General features: G+C 40.3%; 1 protein-coding gene across 2 annotated transcripts in view; it reads left to right on the top strand.

The window, feature by feature from the left end:
• The window catches only part of trabd2b (TraB domain containing 2B), a 78,260-nt gene that overhangs the window by 35,862 nt on the left and 21,078 nt on the right, over positions 1 to 21,320 (top strand). The window contains exons 3-4 of one of the 2 annotated variants that reach the window (XM_080876852.1): positions 14,365 to 14,511; positions 20,005 to 20,179. In XM_080876852.1, coding sequence (XP_080732978.1) covers positions 14,365 to 14,511; positions 20,005 to 20,179 — 322 coding nt within the window. The remainder of the gene's footprint in view (positions 1 to 14,364; positions 14,512 to 20,004; positions 20,180 to 21,320) is intronic. The other variant, XM_080876853.1, reaches the window with a different exon arrangement.

Raw genomic sequence — 21,320 nt, 5'->3', positions numbered from 1 at the left:
AATAGGATATTATGGTCGACAGTAGGGATGGGTATCGTTTAGGTTTTATCCGATACCGGTGCCAAATCGGTACTTTTGAAACGGTGCCGGTGCTCAAACGGTGCTCAAACTGGTGCTTAAAGAATGGAGAACACAAAATTGGTCCAAAAACCTCTCATGTTCAGCTGGTTTTTGTAAAAAGATAACAATGTTAGCCTTTTCTGCAGCTATAGGGCATATATGGTATCACTCTTGGCTGGAAGCAGTGCTTAAACAATGGAAAAAAACACAAACTTTGTCCAAAAACCTCTCATGTTTAGCTGTTTCCCTCTTTTTCTTTGGTCATTTTAGCCTTTTTGGCCAGGGTGAAGGGAGTATCTGCCATCAAACAAGAGGACAGCCGCATGTAGCAATGATGATGTTTGCTAGTTCACCTTACATGCATTAATGTAATAACGTGGTTAGCCTACTCAACGTAAATTACACACGAACAACATTAAGCTACTCACGCAGAGAAGAACGGCTGCTGCTGCCATCATCATCCTTATCATTTCTGCTACACTGGCAGGGCTAGGGGCCAGGACTCTCCTCTTCGTGTTTTTGGGGGATGTTGCTCCGGGTCTGATAACTGGCAACCCACCCGCAGTAGATGCGCTCGGTGTGAGGTCTCGCAGCAAGCTATCAAATACAGCGCATTGCGTCGCCAGGTGTTTCATCGGATTCGAGGTGTTACCTCCTTTGACAGTATCACAGTATCAGCTTAAAGCACTTGTTGCTGCTGAGTTTGCATATTTTGCTGTGAAGTACAGCCAGACTTTGACCGCTTCGCCTTGGGCATTTTTAATCTGTAGCTCTGCTCTAAAAGAACGTACGTACCTGGACCCGCCTACTATCCTCGGAAACGTAAAATTATTGGCTAGAAGTGTATCACAGCTCCGGAAAAAAAAAGCACCGAAATAAAGCACCGAAGTGTGCGCTGCTTTTCGGTCTGGTTACTACTGTTTATGATGGCACCGGACACCGGTACCCATCCCTAGTCGACAATATCGAACGCTGCACTGAGGTCTAGCAGGACAAGCACAGAGATGAGTCCACTGTCAGAGGCCATAAGAAGATCATTTGTAACCTTCACTAAAGCTGTTTCTGTGCTGTGATGAGCTCTGAAACCTGACTGAAACTCTTCAAATAAGCCATTCCTCTGCAGATGATCTGTTAGCTGTTTGACAACTACTCTTTCAAGGATGTTTGATATGAAAGGAAGGTTGGAGATTGGCCTATAATTAGCTAAGACTGCTGGGTCTAGAGATGCTTTTTGAGTAAAGGTTTAATACAGCCAGCTTGAAGGCCTGTGGTACATAGCTGATTATTAGAGATAGGTTGATCATATTTAAGATCAAAGAATAAATTAATGGCAGGACTTCTTTGAGCAGTTTTGTAGGAATGGGGTCTAAAAGACACGTTGATGGTTTGGAGGAAGAAATTATTGAAGTTAACTCAGAAAGATCAATTGGAGAAAAAGAGTCTAACTTAACATCAATGGTACTAAGAGTAGCTGTAGATAATATTACATCTGTGGGATCATTATTGGTAATTTTTTCTCTAATGATTAAAATGTTATTTGTGAAGTTCATGAAGTCATTACTAGCTAACGTTAAAGGGATGGTTGGCTCAAAAGAGCTCTGACTTTTTGTCAGCCTGGCTACAGTGCTGAAGAGAAACCTGGGGTTGTTCTTATTTTCTTCAATCAGTGATAATAGTAAGATGTTCTGATTCAGGTCTGAGTCAGGTACTTCTGATTTGAGACCTTAGTTTTCACAGGAGCTACAGTATCCAGAGTCGTACGTAGTGAGGAGGTAAAATTATTAACAAGATGATCGACCTCTGTTGGAGCAGCGTTCAGATAGCTGCTCGCTCTATGTTGGTACAGGGCATTGAAGATGATAACAGTGGGTGGATTATATTCTTAAACTTAGTTACAGCGCTTTCAGAAAGACATCTACTGTGATAAAGTCTACTCTCCACCGCTGTGTAATCAATTATTGTAAATGTAAATGTTATCAGGAAATGATCGGACAGGAGAGGGTTTTCAGGAAACACTGTTAAATGTTCAGTTTCTATGCCATATGTTAAAACAAGATCTAGAGTGTGATTAAAGTGGTGGGTGGGTTCTTTTACATTTTGAGAGAAGCCAATTGAGTCTAATAACAGATTAAATGCCGTGTTGAGGCTGTCATTCTTAGCATCTACATGGATGTTAAAATCACCCACAACAATTATTTTATCTGAGCTGAGAACTAAATCAGATAAAAAGTCTGAGAAATCAGAGAGAAACTCTGTGTAAGGCCCAGGTGGATGATAGATGATAACAAGTAAGAGTTTCTGAGTTTTACAGCTGGGGTGGACGAGGTCATTGTCTCCTCACTGAAGAATTACACGTTGGGAGAGACAGCACTGTCAGTGATGTTATGCTATAACCACGTGCATCATGCACCACTGCCAAAGGACACCTTCAGAATAACTAAGGCACCAATGACACACACACACACACACACACACACACACACACACACACACACACACACACACACACCAAACACATAAAATTACAATGGACAGAATGTGATGGATAAGATGCAGCTAATACATTTTCCAACACTTTAAACACATGTTCTGTCTGTCAGACACATCAGAAATCCCTTTGGTGGTCTCACAGTTTTTAAGCACTGGCAGTATTTGGGAGGGTTGTAAATATTTGCGTTCATTCATGTTCTGTGTAAGTTAGCTTTTTCTCACTGAATTATCATTTGAACTTCCTCATGGATGCGCTGACAGATGTTTTGGAAGCGATCAAGCAGCTTGACCTTCCCTTACAGTGTTATTTCCATCCCTGTATTCAACACAAACTGATGCACACACAACAGTTGTTCACAGTCTGTGTCTGCACGGTTCGCATTACAGTCTCCCTCTGTTTTTCCTGCAGAGTGAATTGCTTGCATGAAATCGAACATTTCTCCTGCTGATTTACCATGAAATGGTGTGCTTGTGTGGGATTATGCTGCGTTAGCTTCAGTAAGTCTAATGGAGGCGTGACCGAAAGGGAGAAAGCGGGGGAGAGTCTGGTCCACTTACAGCTACTTCTGCTGCTCCAGTCTATTACACAGTCAGAGCACTGTGCAATTTGGACAAACTCTTTAGTGAAGACAGACATTTATGGAAACACAAATACACAGCATCCACACACAAGCATTGAATTACAAGTGCATGGTCCTTAACCGAGAGCAAGTGTGTACGATGTGGAAGCACAGGAAGGAAGAAGGACTTGAAAGCTAAATAAACATAGATCAGTGACAGTGGTGGAAGGAGAGCCGGCATCAAATGAAAGAAAAGAGTGAAAGAGTGTGAGAGGGATGTGTGGGAGAGAGATGAAGGATAGAACTATATAATCTAGAGATTTGTGGCCACAAGCACATAACCTGGTTTGGGAAAGAGAGCAAGGCTGGTGATTGAGGGTTTGAGAATTGATCCAAGATGAAGGTACACATGGAGGGATGGAGGGACAGATCTGAGGATGGAGGTGCAGTGGGAAGATAAAAAGAAGGTGACAGCAGAAGACTTAACCAGCCAGCCGTACTTCGGATAAGTTAGAAAAAGAAGAGGAGGTGAGGGGCAGTAAGTTTGCTCCTTCCTTTCTTCTTTCTACCTCTCCTGGTTAACTGTAAACATCTGGCCTTTTGTCCTGTTTTTCATCTTTTTAACATTATGCCTCCTGCCCTTTCCCACCCTTTCTTACTGTTTTCTTCTCACATTAAGTCATCTCTCCACCTTATTTTCCTCGACTTACCTTCATTCTTTACTGCATTAAACTCTAAAGTGTCCACCATTCTGCAAGTACAATTTGCCTGTTCACTAATGCAAATATGAACAAGTCAGTGTAGGACGCCTGTGTACATACACACAAAAACTGAAGTAGTAGTTTATTTCTCAAACAGGGGGAAAAAATCAAATAGACAAACCTGGCATGACAGTATTTGAATATCAGAAATGATTTGTGATGGTTGAGGGCTACACTTGAGCACGCAACCACAGAAACGTCTGCAAGGATTCTTTTCTTGAAATGAATTCGGTTACATGCACCAGCTCTTGCGAGCTGTACAGATACTTGACGTTTCTCAGTCTGGACGCATTGTTTCGCCCAATACACAATTTATGTTCATGCAGCAGATTATTTGCTGCTCTCGTGTTTCAGCCGGCTCTCTGATGTGGACTTTGCAAGGAACAAATCACTCTTAGAGAATTATACTGTCTAAAGCTATTAGTCCAGCCAAAGCAGAGTGGAGAAGATAAGAGAGAGTAGTCGGGTCCTGGTTTGAGGCCGGCGAGGCATGTTTTAAACATACACGGCTGTTTCTGTCGGCTCTTTTCTCATGCTGTGGAGAAGACCCAGCTCATCTGGTTTGTATAGCATCACACATCATAATGGAGCCGGATAAATCCAATGGAATTCAATGAGAGTTTTTCCCCTTGGAAAAAATGTGAATACAAAATGTGTTAGGATTAGAGGAGGCTGTGAAGTTTGAAGTGGACTGAGTTTGAGATGAGATATGGTTACAATGACTTCATCTAGTCTACATCTTAAGTAGGGTAAAACTTTTCATTTTATTTCTTTATAACAAATTAAGAAACCCGATGTTAAGTGGATGATTTCATTTATTTGATCAATCAATCAATTTTCATAATCAACTTATCCAATTCAGGGTCACAGGGATAGGTTGCCCTAAGACAGCCTATTCCATCTGCCACAACCATTCATGCTCACATTTAAACAAGACTAATTACAGAAGCAAGACATTTTTACATGAAAACAAGTCTTAGAAATGAGTTAATTACCAGACCTGTTCAGCTCTTTGGTTTTCTCTGATTGTACTAATAGTCCTGGGCAAAGATTAGGCACTATTAGCATGACCCTACATTCATGAAGATCCAATATCCTGAGTTGGAAAGTTGTTCATCTGACTTCTAGGTCACTATATGGTCGGAGTTAACCAATCAAAAGTACTTATTGTCATCTAAATAACTCTGATGCCAACCTGACTTCCAGTGTTGTTTTTCCCATTTCAGTTTGTGTTCATATGAAATTTACCAGTCAGATAAGACATTATTATATTACACCCAAATCTGATGGTTGTTGCTTCTTTTAATCCGCTTCAGATATAGTTCATTTCCAACATTAGGGAAATTATGTGACTTATGAAATTAGAAATTTCACTTGTTGCCTAATAAAGTTGTATTTAAAACCTTTTTTAAGGCCTTTTGTGGGCTTCATTAAAGGAACAGCTGTCAACACCTGTTTCTCCAGCACCTCATAAACATACAGAAGGCGTTTTTCTCCAGATCTGAATGAAGATCATTTATGGACCCTAACAGTTACAGAACAGCCCTCATGTTAGCAGGTTATGTAAGTTGCAATAAATATAACATCATTTTGAACACTTTCAATACACAAAAATATCAATTTTAATTTGTTATTTTATTTACATAAAAACAGCATGAACGGACTTTCAGCCACTTTGGTCCTAAGTGCTTGTGAAGCACTACCATTTAACCACCTTATAAAATTGTTTCACAAACAGGTGTTAACATTCAGTAGAGACAGAACAGTGTGTTGTTTTTCTGACTCCCTGTAAATGGGTGTCTGCCAAGGCTTGAAAACCTACTATAATACACAAAAAAACTCTGTTAACACAGGTACATCTTAGGTCTGCGAATGTTCTGATCCATATCAGATGTTATGACGTCATCGGGTTGCCTTGCGACTACCTGTTAACAGGCTAAAATAGCTCATGTGTAACTTTTGAGCATCAACAAAAAAACATAGTGACATTTTTATTTCACAAAAATAGCATGTGATTTCTATCCACAGAACCTGAATTATGTATGACATATTACGGCATCATCGTGTTGCCTAGTAAGTGCCTACCGCCAGGCTAAAAAGATTCATTTGGAGCGTTGTGCACCTGTGACACCTTAGACCGCCAATGTTTCATTTTTTGTTTTACAACAATAACATCTAATTTAAATCCACAGTATGCACGACACATTATAACAAGATTATTATGTTAATTAACAACTACGTAACAAGTTTTCATAGCGGTGAGCACTAAAAATACTGGAGTGGCTCACCAAAAACAGGATTTCCAGTTTTATTATGCTGTTGTCAAATATGGGTTCCTTAAAAAAAAAACACAAGGCAAAAAAGAGGGAATGAAAAGAAATATATGTGCAGTTAATTTCCTGCTATTAAACTTGATATGACTGATAAAGATGCGTATGAAAACCAAGTAAGATTTTTGAAATTGTAGGGTGTCTACCTCTTTCTCTTTCACATTTCTTAATATTATTACCAACATAAGGCGGTCTTGCCAGGTGGGGCAGCTGGGGGGGCAAACAAATTTTGAATGGGTGGCCAGTGTCCTCAACAGACTAAATTCACAGATCAAACAAAATGGTAGCATAGACATGTACTATACAAACGAGAGCAGTGAGAGTGAATCATTTCAGAGTTGGAGCTGCAAAACAAAACTTGAACTAAAGGTTGGTAAGATGCTATAAAGCTGAAACTGAGCCTCTTATTCATCTGATCTGTTGTTAACATGTTGCATTATGCAATAATGCAGCTTTAAATTTATAAGCATATTTGAACATGTATTAATTTCCGACAGAAATCAGATGGGTGCAGTTTTCCCCCTTCTCCACCTGTCTTTAATTATTCCTGTAATCTTGTTGTGTGCTGTGCTCATATTTTTGCACGCAAACGTCTTCCTGTTCAACAGCACCTTGATGTTGATAGAAAACAAAAATCAACACAATTTCACTCTGTAATTTTCCAACAGTCTTTACAACCCCGCATTACTTACCAGTGGGCATTCACAGTGAGGGAACCAGCTGTCTGCTTTTTCAGTTAGGATCAAGTGATACTTTATTATTTTCTCTGTGTTCTGGGGAGGCAGGAAAGCTGGGATGACTGGCGCAGCTGCAGTGCTGCCAAGTCAAACAGCATGGTTTATTTGTGGACAAGTGTAGGGGCGACACCCACCCCCCCATTCGCTGGAGACGCTTATTAAGAGTAGAGACAGGAGCCGCTGGAGACTGTAGGGGTGTATATAGAATAAGTGTGTATGTGGGTGCCTATAGGAAAAGATAAACAAGAGAAGAAGAGCAAGAGAAGGAAGGACAACAATTGAGCTAGTCTTTGGAGGAAGGAGAAGAAAAAGTCGAGTTGTTAGTGGATGTCAAAGACTATTTTCTTTTTTTTACCTTACCAAACTTAAAAGAGAGATGTCTCTCATGATTAAATGCCCACCCTCTGCCTCAGAAAGGAAATCAGATGGGATGGAATGAAGAAGGAGGGGAAAGCTGGGAAGCAGCAGGCCTCTGCCACTTGGATTGTCCCTCTGGTAATCCCTGGATTTCCTGGGTTGAGACAGGAGGTAGAACAGGCACGGTGAGAGACTTAGTGAGACAGAAGGAGAATGAGAGCAAAAGGAAGTGGGACTAGAAGCAGAGACAAAGGAGAGGCAATATTCCTAACACTGGTGCTGTGTTGTGATTTCTGCAATGTGTGGTTTTGTATACAGGTATTGCTCAAAGAGTGGTGTGTGTAATCATTAGCATCTGTGCTTATGGGTGGTTGTATATTTTTTTGGAGTGTTCATGCATGTGTTTCTGTTGTGGGTATTAACTGCAATAAAGATTTGGAAGAAAGCCGTGATCTGGATTGCTGTAGCTCATGCCAGATGTCACGAGTTGAAAGTGCTGCTTACCTTCAAGTACGCAAAAGATACATTCAACAAAAAAAGGGCGCCAAAGGGTATTAAAACTATTTTGGCAATGCTCTGACATTGGAGATTACATATAAGAGTTTTATGCTTGAATGTTGCCTTTACAGCCCCTGACAGGTTACATGATTCTCTAGGAATGAAACAGAGGGGATCAGGTCTTGAGGGCCTCCTTGATAAAACTGTGCGAAACAACAGTGAAGCTAACACACAAGAACATCCGCACAACTTTGATGTGGTCTTGTGTTGTGTATGTTTCCACACTAATGTATTCAAGGTGCTTTTGGATTTTGGATGGGGGGTAAAATTTTAAACAACTGGAGGCTTTTGAAATAGCTCCGCCACTACTGCATGCACATGCAAACATACAGTGCAGTTTAAAAGAAAAGGGTTGTTTTTTTTTAATCTTTTTGGGAGCTTCTCTTTGGGGAACAGGGAAGAGACAGTGCACTTATCCTTGTAGGGATGTTATTTCAACTTGCTTACTTTTATCGTTCAGTCACCCTAGGGTGCTGTGAACCCAAATCTCCTTTTGTATTCAGTAGCTGAAACCCACAGGAGGAAGCCAGCTTGGCCCAGAGAAACCCAGCAGTGTTGTCCTGGGTCAGAGGTCTAGCTCTTCTCTTTCAGATAATGAAACACAAGCAGCTCTCAGGGAGAAGAGATTGGTTGAGGGGAACACACCACTCTGAACTGTTTTCTTTATAAGGAACTGTTTAAACAGGCAGTAATAAAAGCAGTGTGAAATAACTGAATTTCCATTCTCTTCTGATGGCTTGAGTTTATACCAAAGGTACAACAAAGCTCTTAGTTATTTACTAATAAAATAAATCAATTACAAGGGAACTCCTTGGACAGATCTGATGGGCTAAATTAGGGCTGTTTGATATAACGATATATATCGGATGACGATATAAAAACGTCTATGTTTCATTTTATGCTATCGTTTGTTTCATGGTGTCGCAAAATAAACTGTTTACTGCAATATTTTTTCATTGTTTTGGTCACTGTAGTGTTTATATTAATTTAAAGTTAAAGTTCTCTCTTTCTCTTATATTTTATATAACCACACTACAGACGGACAAGCGCCTGTTTTTATGCGTTGTGGTTAGCAACAACGAAGATAACACCATTGCGTGCCCGCTTGTTTATGTTCCACTTAAACCTTTCACAATAAAGCTCAAGACCCTGTTGAGACTTTTCAAAATAAACTGAATCACGTGAAAGATGCAGAGTATTTACAGATGAGAATTAAAAAAGAGCCGCCAGGTGCTCAAAAATAAACCTTAGACTCAAACGTTAGAACAGGCTTTTCCCCGCAGCACGCCGTGTAATAAATACTCACAAAGAAAACAGCGGCCGTTACAACTTATGTCTAAAAATGTATCGTTTCATGCATCGGTTAAAACCCTCGACTCCAGCTACACAACGCGCAGCTGGAAACACTTCACGCAAGTCGAGCTGCCCGAGATTCACAGAATTTACAGAAAATGTTACATTTTTGTGATTTATATGGTTATCGGACGATAGATGTCTTATATCGGGATATGAGATTTTGGTCATATCGCACAGCCCTAGGCTAAATGTGACTTGCATCTCTATTAGCCTATTACCCTTCTGATAGTCCAATTTCAAGAGCCGGGAAGTCGTTCATTCAACTTCTAGATCACTTTACACTTGCACAACACAGAAGAGCCACCTCCACAGGACAAGACTCAGCAGTCCATCTGCATCTTAAGGATAAAGGTCACTCTTTCGAGGATGCCAATGTTCACATTTTGGACAGAGAGGACAGATGGTTTGAAAGAGGAGTGAAAGAAGCATCTATGTCCACTGTGAGCGACCATCTTTGAACAGAGGCGGGGGTTTACGACACCAACTCTCTGCCATCTATAATCCAGTTTTGAGATCCCTTCCCAGACGCCTTAACGCCCACTCACATCCTGGGCCATCTGACCTCAGGAATTCGCATGATAAGGTGGGGCCAGGTTTCACAATGAACACACCCGAAACTCTGGCTGATTGGGACCCACGCCCAGTTTCCCACTTTGGCTCAGGCGATTAGAGGATCATCAGGGGGTCCTTTTGTCCCTCTGTGGGGGGTCACTCCCACTAGGTTTATATCTGGGACTCTCCACCATTTGACCTTAGAACTGAAGAAGCTTCTCGGATGAGAGGTGAAACGTCTTCAAGCAACTTAAAGAAGTCCAGACGCTTTTCTTTGCAAGCTCCTTTGACTACGATGACCTGGACGACTGAGAACCTTCACAGACATCACTTTACACTGATATCGCGAGCTAATCGCAATCCTCTTGCTATCAGCCACAATATCTAATTTGATTGGTCATATTTTTGATACGATGCCAACAACCAAGCAACTCTTGTGGCAGAATTTTCTGGCTTCTGGGGCTGTTTTTTTTCCCAACTTCAGCTGGTTTTCATGGAAACTCATTTTTCATATTATACTGACATCACATCAATGCACAGAAATGTAGACAAACCTCAGACCAAACTGCAGGTGGTCAAGTTGCATTGTGGGCAACATAGACATTTGATTTTGACAAGGAAGAATGTGTGACATAATAACCATTGCAGTATGCTGCCAGTTTGCTATTTTTCTATTTTAATTACCACACAAAACCAATAGACCAGCAACAACATGTGTTTTTAGTCATTTTATTTATGTAATCTTTTACTCTTGTTAGCTGCTGGTTTCACTCACAAAGATAATGTCGCAGGATAATATTAAATCACATCATTTAACTACAAGAAACTACAAAAACTGCCTTATTAAAATAAGCAGTCATGTGCAGGAAACTAAGACTAAATAGGAAAAAAGGAAATGACTTTCTGCTATTTCCCTTGCTCTTTGCCTTTCTTCTTGGAATTGGTATGTTTTCAGTGCCATTTGCCTGTCTTACTATTTGTCAACAAGATTAAAGAAAACCAACAAGCAAGACTTCATAAAATTGAGTGGAGAGGTAAAGGAGAGGAACCGTTGAAATTCTGATGTGGGTCCAGAATAAGGAGTGAATCAACATATTAAGAAATGGGGCAGTTTTTGCACAGAATTACTTCACATAATTTCCTTGGGGATTGTTAAAGTATTCTGATCATCTATCAGAGGAAAAATGACAACTCATTACATTTTGGTGGTGATCTGGTAAACTGTAGGGTATATACTGTTTAGATGTTTTTACCTGCTCAGAGAGTTGTTTTCCTTGTTCACGAGGCCAAAAACATAACTATACATAGATATCCAATCAGAGACAAACATAAGAGAAAAAGGGGAAACACTGTGAAGGAACACACTATCTCAGCTCTCTGTCCTGGTGCTGGCAAGCCTTTGCTAAGCTTTAATACACCTGACTGCTGCCTGGTTACAGCCAACACCCATGCCAGGCCTTACCCATACATTTCATGCTCACTTTCCCAAACTCTCCACTACACAACTGGAGAAGAATCACCTCCATATGTGCAACACATGCTCATCACAGAGAACAAGGCTTTGTTCGTCTTTCACACTTTCAGCTCTATTTGGCCTTTGTACTCAGACCTCTTTCTTTTCGCCCTTTGTTTGTTGTCTCGCTCTGAGTTTGCAGGAACATGGAACAATGTGTCATTGCTTTACTGAGACAAAATGCAAGGAGTTGAGGAGATTGGACAAGAAGGTGGAGAAAATATGGAAGCAGACAGAATGAATATGTGACCATGTTTCCTTTTTTAGCTTTATAAAACGACTGCTCTGTGTGTCTTTTGTTTTTAGTGACTCCTGTGTACTTACTTCTAAAGTAAATCATATTTTGCTTCTTTGCCAGATTTCAGAGTTTGGCCTCCACACTCTGACACTTCCTTCTGCAGTTCTTTAGCTATAAGCACTTCTCACATTCTTCAACATTCTCAGTTCCAGTACCTTGTCATCGGCACCTACTCATTATATGCTTCAGACCCATAAAACCCTCAGACAAGCTAACACTACTGCTAGCTAACAGCCAGGATTTAATGCACTTCAAGGTCAATTGTTGTAATGTACACACAAGTTGATAAACGACATTTTCTTAAACTTAAAAAGATCTCTGGGATTTTTTTAATGCTCATTATCCTTCCCAACCCCTGCTCTCTGTTTTCCCTCCAAAGCTTGCTAATGAATTTTTGGAGTGCTGAACTCAGATTGCAGGTTCCAAGACTATCCATGTGCACTTCTCCTTCCAGCTTTGTTCTTATAAAGCTTTTATTTAATTACAATTGGAGTTTCGCACGCATGTATTAGAAGAGATTAGGAAAAAAAGAGAACTTAGACCTGCAGTAGTAAACTATGTGGTGAAAACGGTCAGTATTTGTTATTTTGAAAAGGTCTGGCTATAAAAAAGTTGGTCTGTCAGAGTGAGTCGATCACTTCAGTGTGAGAACAACCACTCTGTTAGTCAACGTGTGCATGCGCGCGCACACACACACACACACACACACACACACACACACACACACACACACACACACACACACACACACACACACACACACAGGGAATGTTTGCGTTTTTCCTCTCACTGCCTCTTTCTCCGTCTTTGCGTCCCCTGTGGTGACTGACGTGCTCTTTCATTCAGTCCAGCACATAACTTGAGCACCATGGTTACAGCTGCAGAGATGTTCCTTTCCCTTCCCAGGGGACAATATTGAAATAACATCTCCCCTACCAACACAACCAACCATGGTCTTGACATCTCGCCAGTTGTGTCCAGATCTGTCTGGTCCAATGTAAAGAAAAGTATTGAAGTTGGCTGCATAGCAAAAATCCTTGCAGGTGTGCAAGGTTTACCAGCTTCTGACCCTGAGTCTGGCCAGGACCTACTGGCCAAAAGCCCTGTGGGTCAAGGACCTGGAGCCGTGGCAACTTACCGGCACAAAATCAGCTTCAACAGCAGCAAAATTAGCTTGTCTGGCGATGGACCAGATAGCATTTGCTTCTCTGGGTCTGGCATCACACCTCAACATTACCTGGAGTTTAGAACAATGAACTTCATTTCTGATGCAAACAAAAATTGAGTCATACAGAGTCATTACTACAGCAGCAGTGGGGCTCCTGGATTTGAGAAGTCTTGTGTTAAAATATAAGCTAAAGAAAGCCTCGAAGTCATATGTTTACAGAACTGAAATGGTCACAGGTTTGATCAAGGCACTCTTATGTGCCTCTGGCAGGGTGACAGCACGGTGTTGGATACAGCTGAAGAATATGCTGGATGAAACATGTCAAAACAAATATATAAGATCTGACTCCTGCTATACAACAGGAAGAAAGGCACAGAGATCAGGCCCTGGCAGAGAGATAAGAGGAGGATGCAGTAGACAAAAAACAGGATGATGACAGAGTTTTGTGTGCCGTTAGCTCATCAGTTGTCTCCTTGCATTATGAAACAAAAGCGGATTAAAGTGAAAAGGAGCCCACAAGACTTGTTAGCAAACACAATAACCTCAGAGAGAAGGAGAGAGAGTCACAAGGTTGAGCTTAGAGCTTGGTTGTGATTATCCCAACGTAAAGGTTACATGGAGTTTAAACATGCAATGTGCCCAATATGGGCATATATGATTGCGAAAACACTGCTTAATTGCAGGAATTACGACTTAAAAAATTTTGACATGGGGCTCAATCAGTTGTGCAGCTGTATCGGTCTTAAGCTGCTCTACAAATCATCTGGGGCTGGATGCTGACGTTCTCCCTGCAGTATTTTCCAAAGCACTAGTCAGGTTTCTTGGCAATTAGGATCACAGGCATGGATCAGTCTGGTTTAGTTTGAAGATATGTTGATGTTGTAATCACATCAGCTGAAACCTCTGTCTTATTGGGTGCAATGTAGAACTATGTGAATTGCAATACAATACAGGAAGAAAAAAACGTTTTCTTTCAAATGCACCTCTGGTTCCTGTAAGAGAGCTTAGCACTGACTGACAGGTCGGTCTTGATTGCCAGGCCAGTCAGAAGTGGCGTGAGATTGTAGAGGGTGGGAGCAGGGAGATTAACCCCTGGTGTCTAGGACAGCTGTGGAGGTTTTGGGCTGGCTAGCGGCTGCACGCTATAAATTCTCTCTAAAGAGGGTTTACTTTCGATTTTAATGGGTGCTATAAATTTTCTGCAACCTGGTCCTGGTGAAAGAGAAAGGAGGCTTATTTTTAAAGGGCCTCTTTCTCTTTCAATCTCTTCAGCTCTACCTTTCTTCCCTGTTCTTTCTTTCCTTCAGGAAAAAGTCAATGGCTCCTTGCCATGCATTTTGTGGTCTGCTTTTACCTGTAGTCAGCTTGTATGAAAAGCGTATGAAAATTTCCTGAAAGAAATGAAAACCCTGCAAAAGAATAAGTATTCTGCAGCAGACACTGAGTATAATAGCTTCATTGTATATTAAGGTCAATATATTTTTTAAAGAGGAACACTGGCTACGCCTGCACAATTTCTACACCTTTGTGGCAAATTCCTCTTGGGTGCACAGCAGAGGAAACTGAGTTTGTGGATGCAGAAAGTAACAGCGCCCTTCGTATGTTTCCATGTCTCTACCTGTAGGTGCTGTTTGCCTTGAACCAGACGCTGCTGCAGCACGAGGGTGTTCGAGCGGGCAGCCTCCAAGGTTCCTACACCACAGAGGACCTCATTACACACTACAACTGTGGTGACCTCAGCGCTATCATCTTAAACCATGACACCTCACAGGTTGATTCATTTAAGGACTGCTCACCCCATTGTAAAAAATATCATCACTTGTGGTTCACTTTTTAGGACTGATTTCAATAGCTTTGTGTCAAAATTCTTCAAAACCAGTTAAAACAAGTTTTTTGTGGCAAAAAGAAACAACATAAAGACTCTAAAATAAATTGCCTGCCTAATATAATACAAAGGATCTAATACCGTTAATCCACTTTGTCAAACCTTACAAAGTTTTACAACATTTCTCACATATTTCCAAATTCCAAAGTTTTGCATGGTCAGACAGCAACATACTGGTAAAGTTGGAATGTTTGGCTACAGTGAAAAGGTTGGACAAGTTACTTTCATGCTGGTATCACATTACCAATGTTAGGATTGTTACTGAAAAAAGTAAGATATTACACATTACAAGTTACTTTTCTACATTACATAGTCACTTACTGGACAGAATAACTAATTTCATTACTTTTGCATTACTAAGTAAAATGACCTAAAGTGTACTGTCACATAATCCGTCGTTTTTTAATTTCTCTCAGCCAGTTTTAGGCAAACTAAGAGCTAGCTGTTTTGAAGATTCTGCACTGATCTCAACTCACTTGCATACTCAGTGCAGTACAGTTTACCAGATTAATCACACCTGTGCATGTAACATCATCCTCTGCACACTATATTTAAGCTGCAGACCTACACATTCATTCTTTTTCTACCAAGAGAACTGAAAAGAATGGGAACCTGCATTCGCTGCCAAACAATGATGAATGGTTCCAGGTTTGCTTCCAGGCATAAAAACATGTTAAACTATATGAATATGTGTTTTAGGTCATGTCACTGATTTTTTCTTTCTTTCTTTTTTAATAGTGACCTAAGGTATCATGCAAGTGAGACTTGCTTTGATACCCTGCTGTAAACTTTTAACCATCAAAGACAACTTTCTTAAATTCATTTGCAGAAACTACCAAAATATTTATTTATTAACTTTGCAATTTTTTAAAGCAGAAAAAAGGCGAACCTTTGAACTTCTAAGTTAGCTATGTTTTGCTGGAAAAGGGAATCGTCTACTTATCGTTCCTGATTCACTAAAAATCCTCACAGAAAATACTAGCTAGTGGTAGCAAAACATCTGTAACAGTGCTCAGAACTTGAATCTGTCAGATCCTCGATTTGAGTTGGCAAACTTCTCATACCCACTTCTGTGCCATTACACTATCGTCACCTCGAACTTTTGGGCTTACACGTCAATTCCACAAATCTGCACATTGCCATATTAATCCTTCTCAGCCTCAAGTTACTTGATAGTCTGACACTTTAATAGCTCTGGACTCCACTGTAAATACACCATCTAACCTCCTCCAACTTATTTCCTAACATAGCCTTTGCTCCTTTGGTGATGGTCTCTTAATCAGTCTTCATACCCAGCTGTCAAGAGGCCATTCGGCATTAAGTACACGCACACACACACACACGCACACATACCTACAAATACATGTGGTAGACACAACATGTAGTGGCTCTCAATCCATCTCTGCCTTTTAAATGCAGATTTGCTCAAACGCTCTCCTCATAAGTCAATTATGCTGTGTCAACCTTCCTCACTGATCCTTAAGTCCCATTAAACCCAAAAGACCATGTAACCTCAACTCACTGCTCGAGTTCCACATCATATCCACTAGAGACACACACTATATGAAAAAACTTACTGTACACACAAACTCACAATGCCTTTACAATTCAGCGCTGACAAATGACATGCGATTGCTTTTTTTTCTCCGTGTTTCTATGCCTGTCTCTCTCATTGTCTGCTTTTATACACCTTTTTCTTCCTGTGAGCCATGAAGGGCTGTTAGCCACTATTTCACCTGCAGTTTAACTCATACCAGTTTGCCCCTGCTCCTCATGTCATAATAACATGTATTAACATTCCCCAACATATGCTACAGCAATCAGATGCCTGACTTCAGAGCTCACTTCTGTAGCCTAATGATCTATTGCAGGTTTGTGTGTCTGTGTGAATGTGAGCTTCCAGAGCTGTAAAAGGACAGGTGTTTTTTGATAGATAGGACTTAATCCAGTGGCCCCCGCTCCGACACCCCTGATGCTCTATCAGTTCAATCTTCTTCAAATAAGAAAGAGGCCGATGGCAGGCCAGAGACCACAAGTGAGTGGAACGGTGTAAGAGAGGTTAATGTGTTTCAGCATTCAACCGGTCCCAAATTCATCAGAAAAACAGAGTGCAAGTGAGACAGAAGAAAAACTGAAATGCAAAAGAAGTAAGATGAATGCATTCATTTAAGTAAACACATAAAAAAAAATGAAGAAAACAAAAGACATAGGCAAAAGTTACCTGGAGATGTAAACCATCAAAATGTAGACTGATGTGCCAAGATGAAAAATTATGTCTCAAAGGTTTAGTTTTCCACATCTGTTATGTTTCTGCATAATTTATATGGTAATATATGACTGAAAATGTTCTTAAATGCTGTATTACTCTGGGTTGTCCCTACAAGTTGTTATCACTTCAGTGCCACGATATCATCAGAGCTACAAAAAAAAGAAAGAAAGAGCAGAAGAGAAGAGAAAGGGGATTTCAAACAGCTGAATCCGAAGGGAAAGGAAAAAATAGAAGTAAACGGCTGGCAGGATATGTACGAGAACATGAGTGCAGAGCAGTACCAGTGGTGGGGAAGGGAGAAAATATCTTGCTGTCTCTATGTGTTTCCTGTGGACGTTGGGATGGAGAGCAGCTAATGGCTTTTCATGTGATAACTTATCTGCGTTTACCGTTACACTCCTACCTTGACCCCTCTTTGACCGAACCCTTTTTTTCCTTGTCTTGAAACACTCACACGATCCTCTCTCATCAGCCATGAAGTCTTTCTGCACCTTTTTCTTCAGCTCTCTCTTTAAACTTTTCCATAACTTTCTTCCAAGTTTGCATTATTTTATTTATGAATCGTATAGAGCTGTCAATCTGGGTAAACCTGCGTCATTCACCCTGACAAAACACAGATAAAAAAGGCCTTGGGCTACAGATAATTGTGTAAATGCGCTTTTGTTTCTTTCTGCCTTTTTTGTTCTACTGCTGGGTTATAACAAAAAGCATGTATTTTAATTCAGTGGCATACAAACCGTTCAAATTTAATCAGACCCTGAATTTGAGGGAAAGGTTCTTTTCTTGATCTTTTATTCTAAAACTGTTTTCACACATAAACCTTTCATAGTTTCTGAAGAATGAGGCAAAGATATTTTCCAAAGCTGTCCTTTGTCACATGTAGCAAACACGAAGGAATAGTCCACTGCGCTGCGGCATATATACTGTGTGATTTAGCTAAGGTAGCTGGCTGGATAGATGTATTCATGTATGAGGCAGTGCATATGACACCAATTAACCAGCAGTAAATGAAGTATTGATATGATCTGCTTGGTTTATACATCAGTTCAGGCCAACATTGTACAAACTCTGTAAAAGTGTTCTGGCAGGTTGAAAACAACACATGTATGACTTGACTGCGTGAGACATTTGAGTTCTCACATGTGGCTCTGTCTTGCGAGACCTAGAAAAGATCAGGGCTTCAGTACATGTGTGGAAATGGCTCAGGTTTATGGACAGCGCTTAAATAAAACTTCCTTTAAGCACCTGGCCTTTATTTTTTACTAATATTACAATATAACAGTACATAAAGAGATATCGCCACTGGAAGTGGTAGCACATGATGAAGTTTATCACATTTGTAAAATATATTTACAAAAATCTCCATAACTTCCAGAAGGTTAATGAAGCAGTGAAGATTTGTTTGTGGATATAATAATAGTATGAGACATTTATAGAAAAGCAGAGTAATATATATTCCAACTGTAGACTATGGAAAAAATGACAAACCTCTAAATCCTGGAATGAGAAAATGTTTACTAATGGAAATGTATATTTGTGTAACAAACAAATGAAATTTATCCAGTGTTCTGTTGTAAATTAAGATAACTGAAGTATGAATCAAAACAGACTGAGACGGTGTGACTGAAAGGAAACATCGTATAGATTTTGGATGGATTCTGAAGTGCACCTCGTTCACATGTGGTACAATAAATCCCCTCATGTTTTCAGGCCTGACACACACACATACACATGCTAATTTACGCACCATTTGCAGCTGTTCTACTGTTGTGTAAACTTGTAGCTCAGTTCTAGACAGCAATAGCATGCTTGCACGAGTGTTCCTTGTCACAGTTAAATACAAATCCAGATTAAACACATCTGCATATGTGTAGAGTATGAAAACCAACCTCTTTGTTTCTACATTCCCACCATTATTTAAATCTGTCCTACTTTAAAGTAAGATTGGGCTATATACAATGACTTTGTACAGAACAGACTGGAAGATATAATAACAAACTGTTAGGTAATGATTAGTTTATATTAGTGTGACTGCATAGTAATCACTTTCTTAAGTAATTAAATCAGCCGCTGAGTGGAACAAACTGCTAACAACTTTACTAACTAAATAAGATCTTCATCACTTGATGTTTCTCTGTTGCTTACACTGCGTCCTCTGTAAGTAAAGAAGAGCTTTGAATGAATGCCTTATAATTAGACCCTTAGTAAATAATCAGCCAAGGAGAAAAGCCTTTCCATGGAATTCCAATTTTCTTGTTATGGCAGATTTTTATTTACCTTGGAATGTAATGAGAGATATTGGGAAAAAATCTAGCTCAATAAGAAAATAGTGCTTACATTTACAAAAATATCTTTATTACTGTCAGTGTGTGTGATAGATCTGTAGAGGGAATCAATCTAAAAGTATGTATTCAAGTCATATAAGGAGGGCGAGATACAGAGAGATACATTTTCTATCCTAGGGCTTAAGGAACTGGACATCTCAAATCCTGAGTCCACCGCCAACCCCCCCACTCATCTTCACAGATTAACGACTGATGGAGGAAAAAGTGGAACAGAGCCAGGTCTCTCTGTCTGTCTGGCTGCTAATGTATCAAACAGTAATTAACACATTTACACTTCACAATATATTGAACTGAGGCATACACACTTGTAGTGTCTTTCATGTAGCGCACATACCACACCTATAAACACATTTGTGTAAACAGTTTTCGTCATACATGCACACACACACACACACACACACACACAGAAATGTTAAACCTATATACACACACAGATGGCGCTGACACTTCTCCTTCCAACTCCTTCATTTGTTAATGCTTTCTCATGTAAAGATCAGTCTACAGCGCAGGGCGTTGCGCTGGTCAGTTTCTGTCAAGCTGTCACATCAGAAACACTTCTGGCTGCCAGGTGTCACACTCACATGGGCACCAACACCACCATTCAGCCCTCTTCTTTCTTTCCATCCCACTTTTCTTTAACGCTCTTTCTTTCTTTTTATGTTTTATTTAAAATTTGAGTGATTCATTTACTATTAATTCTGCCATGGATTTTTACCACAAAGGCTTTGAAAGTCCTTTTTCTCACGGTCTTTTTCTTTCTTTCAGCTGCCTCACTTCATCAACAGCTCTTTGCCAGCTCATGACCGCATGACGGCTCAGCAGATTGACAGCTACTTCCGCCAGGAGCTGATCTACAAACGCAACGAGCGAATGGCACGACGAGTTTCTGCCCTGCTGCAGAGAAATCCCAACCAGACTTACTTTTTTGCTTTCGGTGCAGGTAAGACTCTTAGACAGATTGGATTTGTAGGATAGTATCGGTTTAACGCTGCAGAAATAACTTTAATGTTATAGGAACTCACGCAATGACCTTTGACCTGCTGGTTACGAGATTCTTCTCTATTCTACATGTTGAGAGCAACTCCAGGGAGTATGCATTTGCATGTAACTGAAAAATGGAATAGATCAGGTTTACTTTGGTCTGGAACAGAGAATCTGTCAGTTTTAAAGTGTGCTTACAGTGAACAAATTTGCTCTCTTTTCTGCTTGAAAGCAAAACTGGAGAAAAAAAAGCAGGACAATAATAGTGTACAATAGTTCCCAGATCTCTGGCATTCAAAAACTGTGAATCTGTCCAAGTGTACACACACGTGCACACACATACACAGAAGTCTCAATTACAGCCAACTCCCATCTCAGAAATGAAGAAACTGTGAGTTGTTTGTTTCAATTAGCATTCCTGGCTAATGCTGGTAATGTTTCCTGAATAGTGTAGTGTGTCCTAAGGAAAATGTGTGTGTGTGTGTGTGTGTGTGTACGTTTGAGAATATACAAACACATGTGTTTGCCCACAAAAACAGGTGGTGGGTGGGTATCTTTGTTTACTGTATGGCTGTGTGCCTGCGTGCATTTGAAAAAGGGTGGCGCTACCTCTAGGATGTGTGTATGTGCATGCATGCGAGTGTGTGTGCGCCACAGTGAATGATTAATACTGAATGCCTAGCTCCTTTTTTTGTTACTCCCTCTGCTCTTTGTGCAGTTTGGACAGGGCCACTGTTGCACCATCCAGCTGCTATTTGTGTGTCCGTGCAGATGTGGCTGAACACTGTTAGTATTTGTGCTCAGACTCTGTGGAGAAACGGATTTCTGTAATATTACTAAATAATAAATGGTGTACATACATGAAGAAAAAATATATATCAGTGGCATGTGGTGACTTTTACAAAAAGACAAGCAAAGATACTGCATTTTATTCTCCCATCAGTCATCCATTAAAGAAAACATGTTTATCCACAATGTGAGTGTACAAATAACCAGAAGAAGCTGCTGATCTCTCGCCCAATTCAAGCTACTGTTAATGGGGAGCACCCATAAAATCGAGATGCCCAACAGATTCTAGTGGAATTGGAGGCAAGCGGAGG

This window comes from Rhamphochromis sp. 'chilingali' (genome assembly GCF_963969265.1).
Source record: "Rhamphochromis sp. 'chilingali' genome assembly, chromosome: 3".
Classification (NCBI taxonomy): domain Eukaryota; kingdom Metazoa; phylum Chordata; class Actinopteri; order Cichliformes; family Cichlidae; genus Rhamphochromis; species Rhamphochromis sp. 'chilingali'.
Note: the sequence above shows the minus strand (reverse complement) of the source record. Positions and strands in the feature narration are given on the sequence as shown.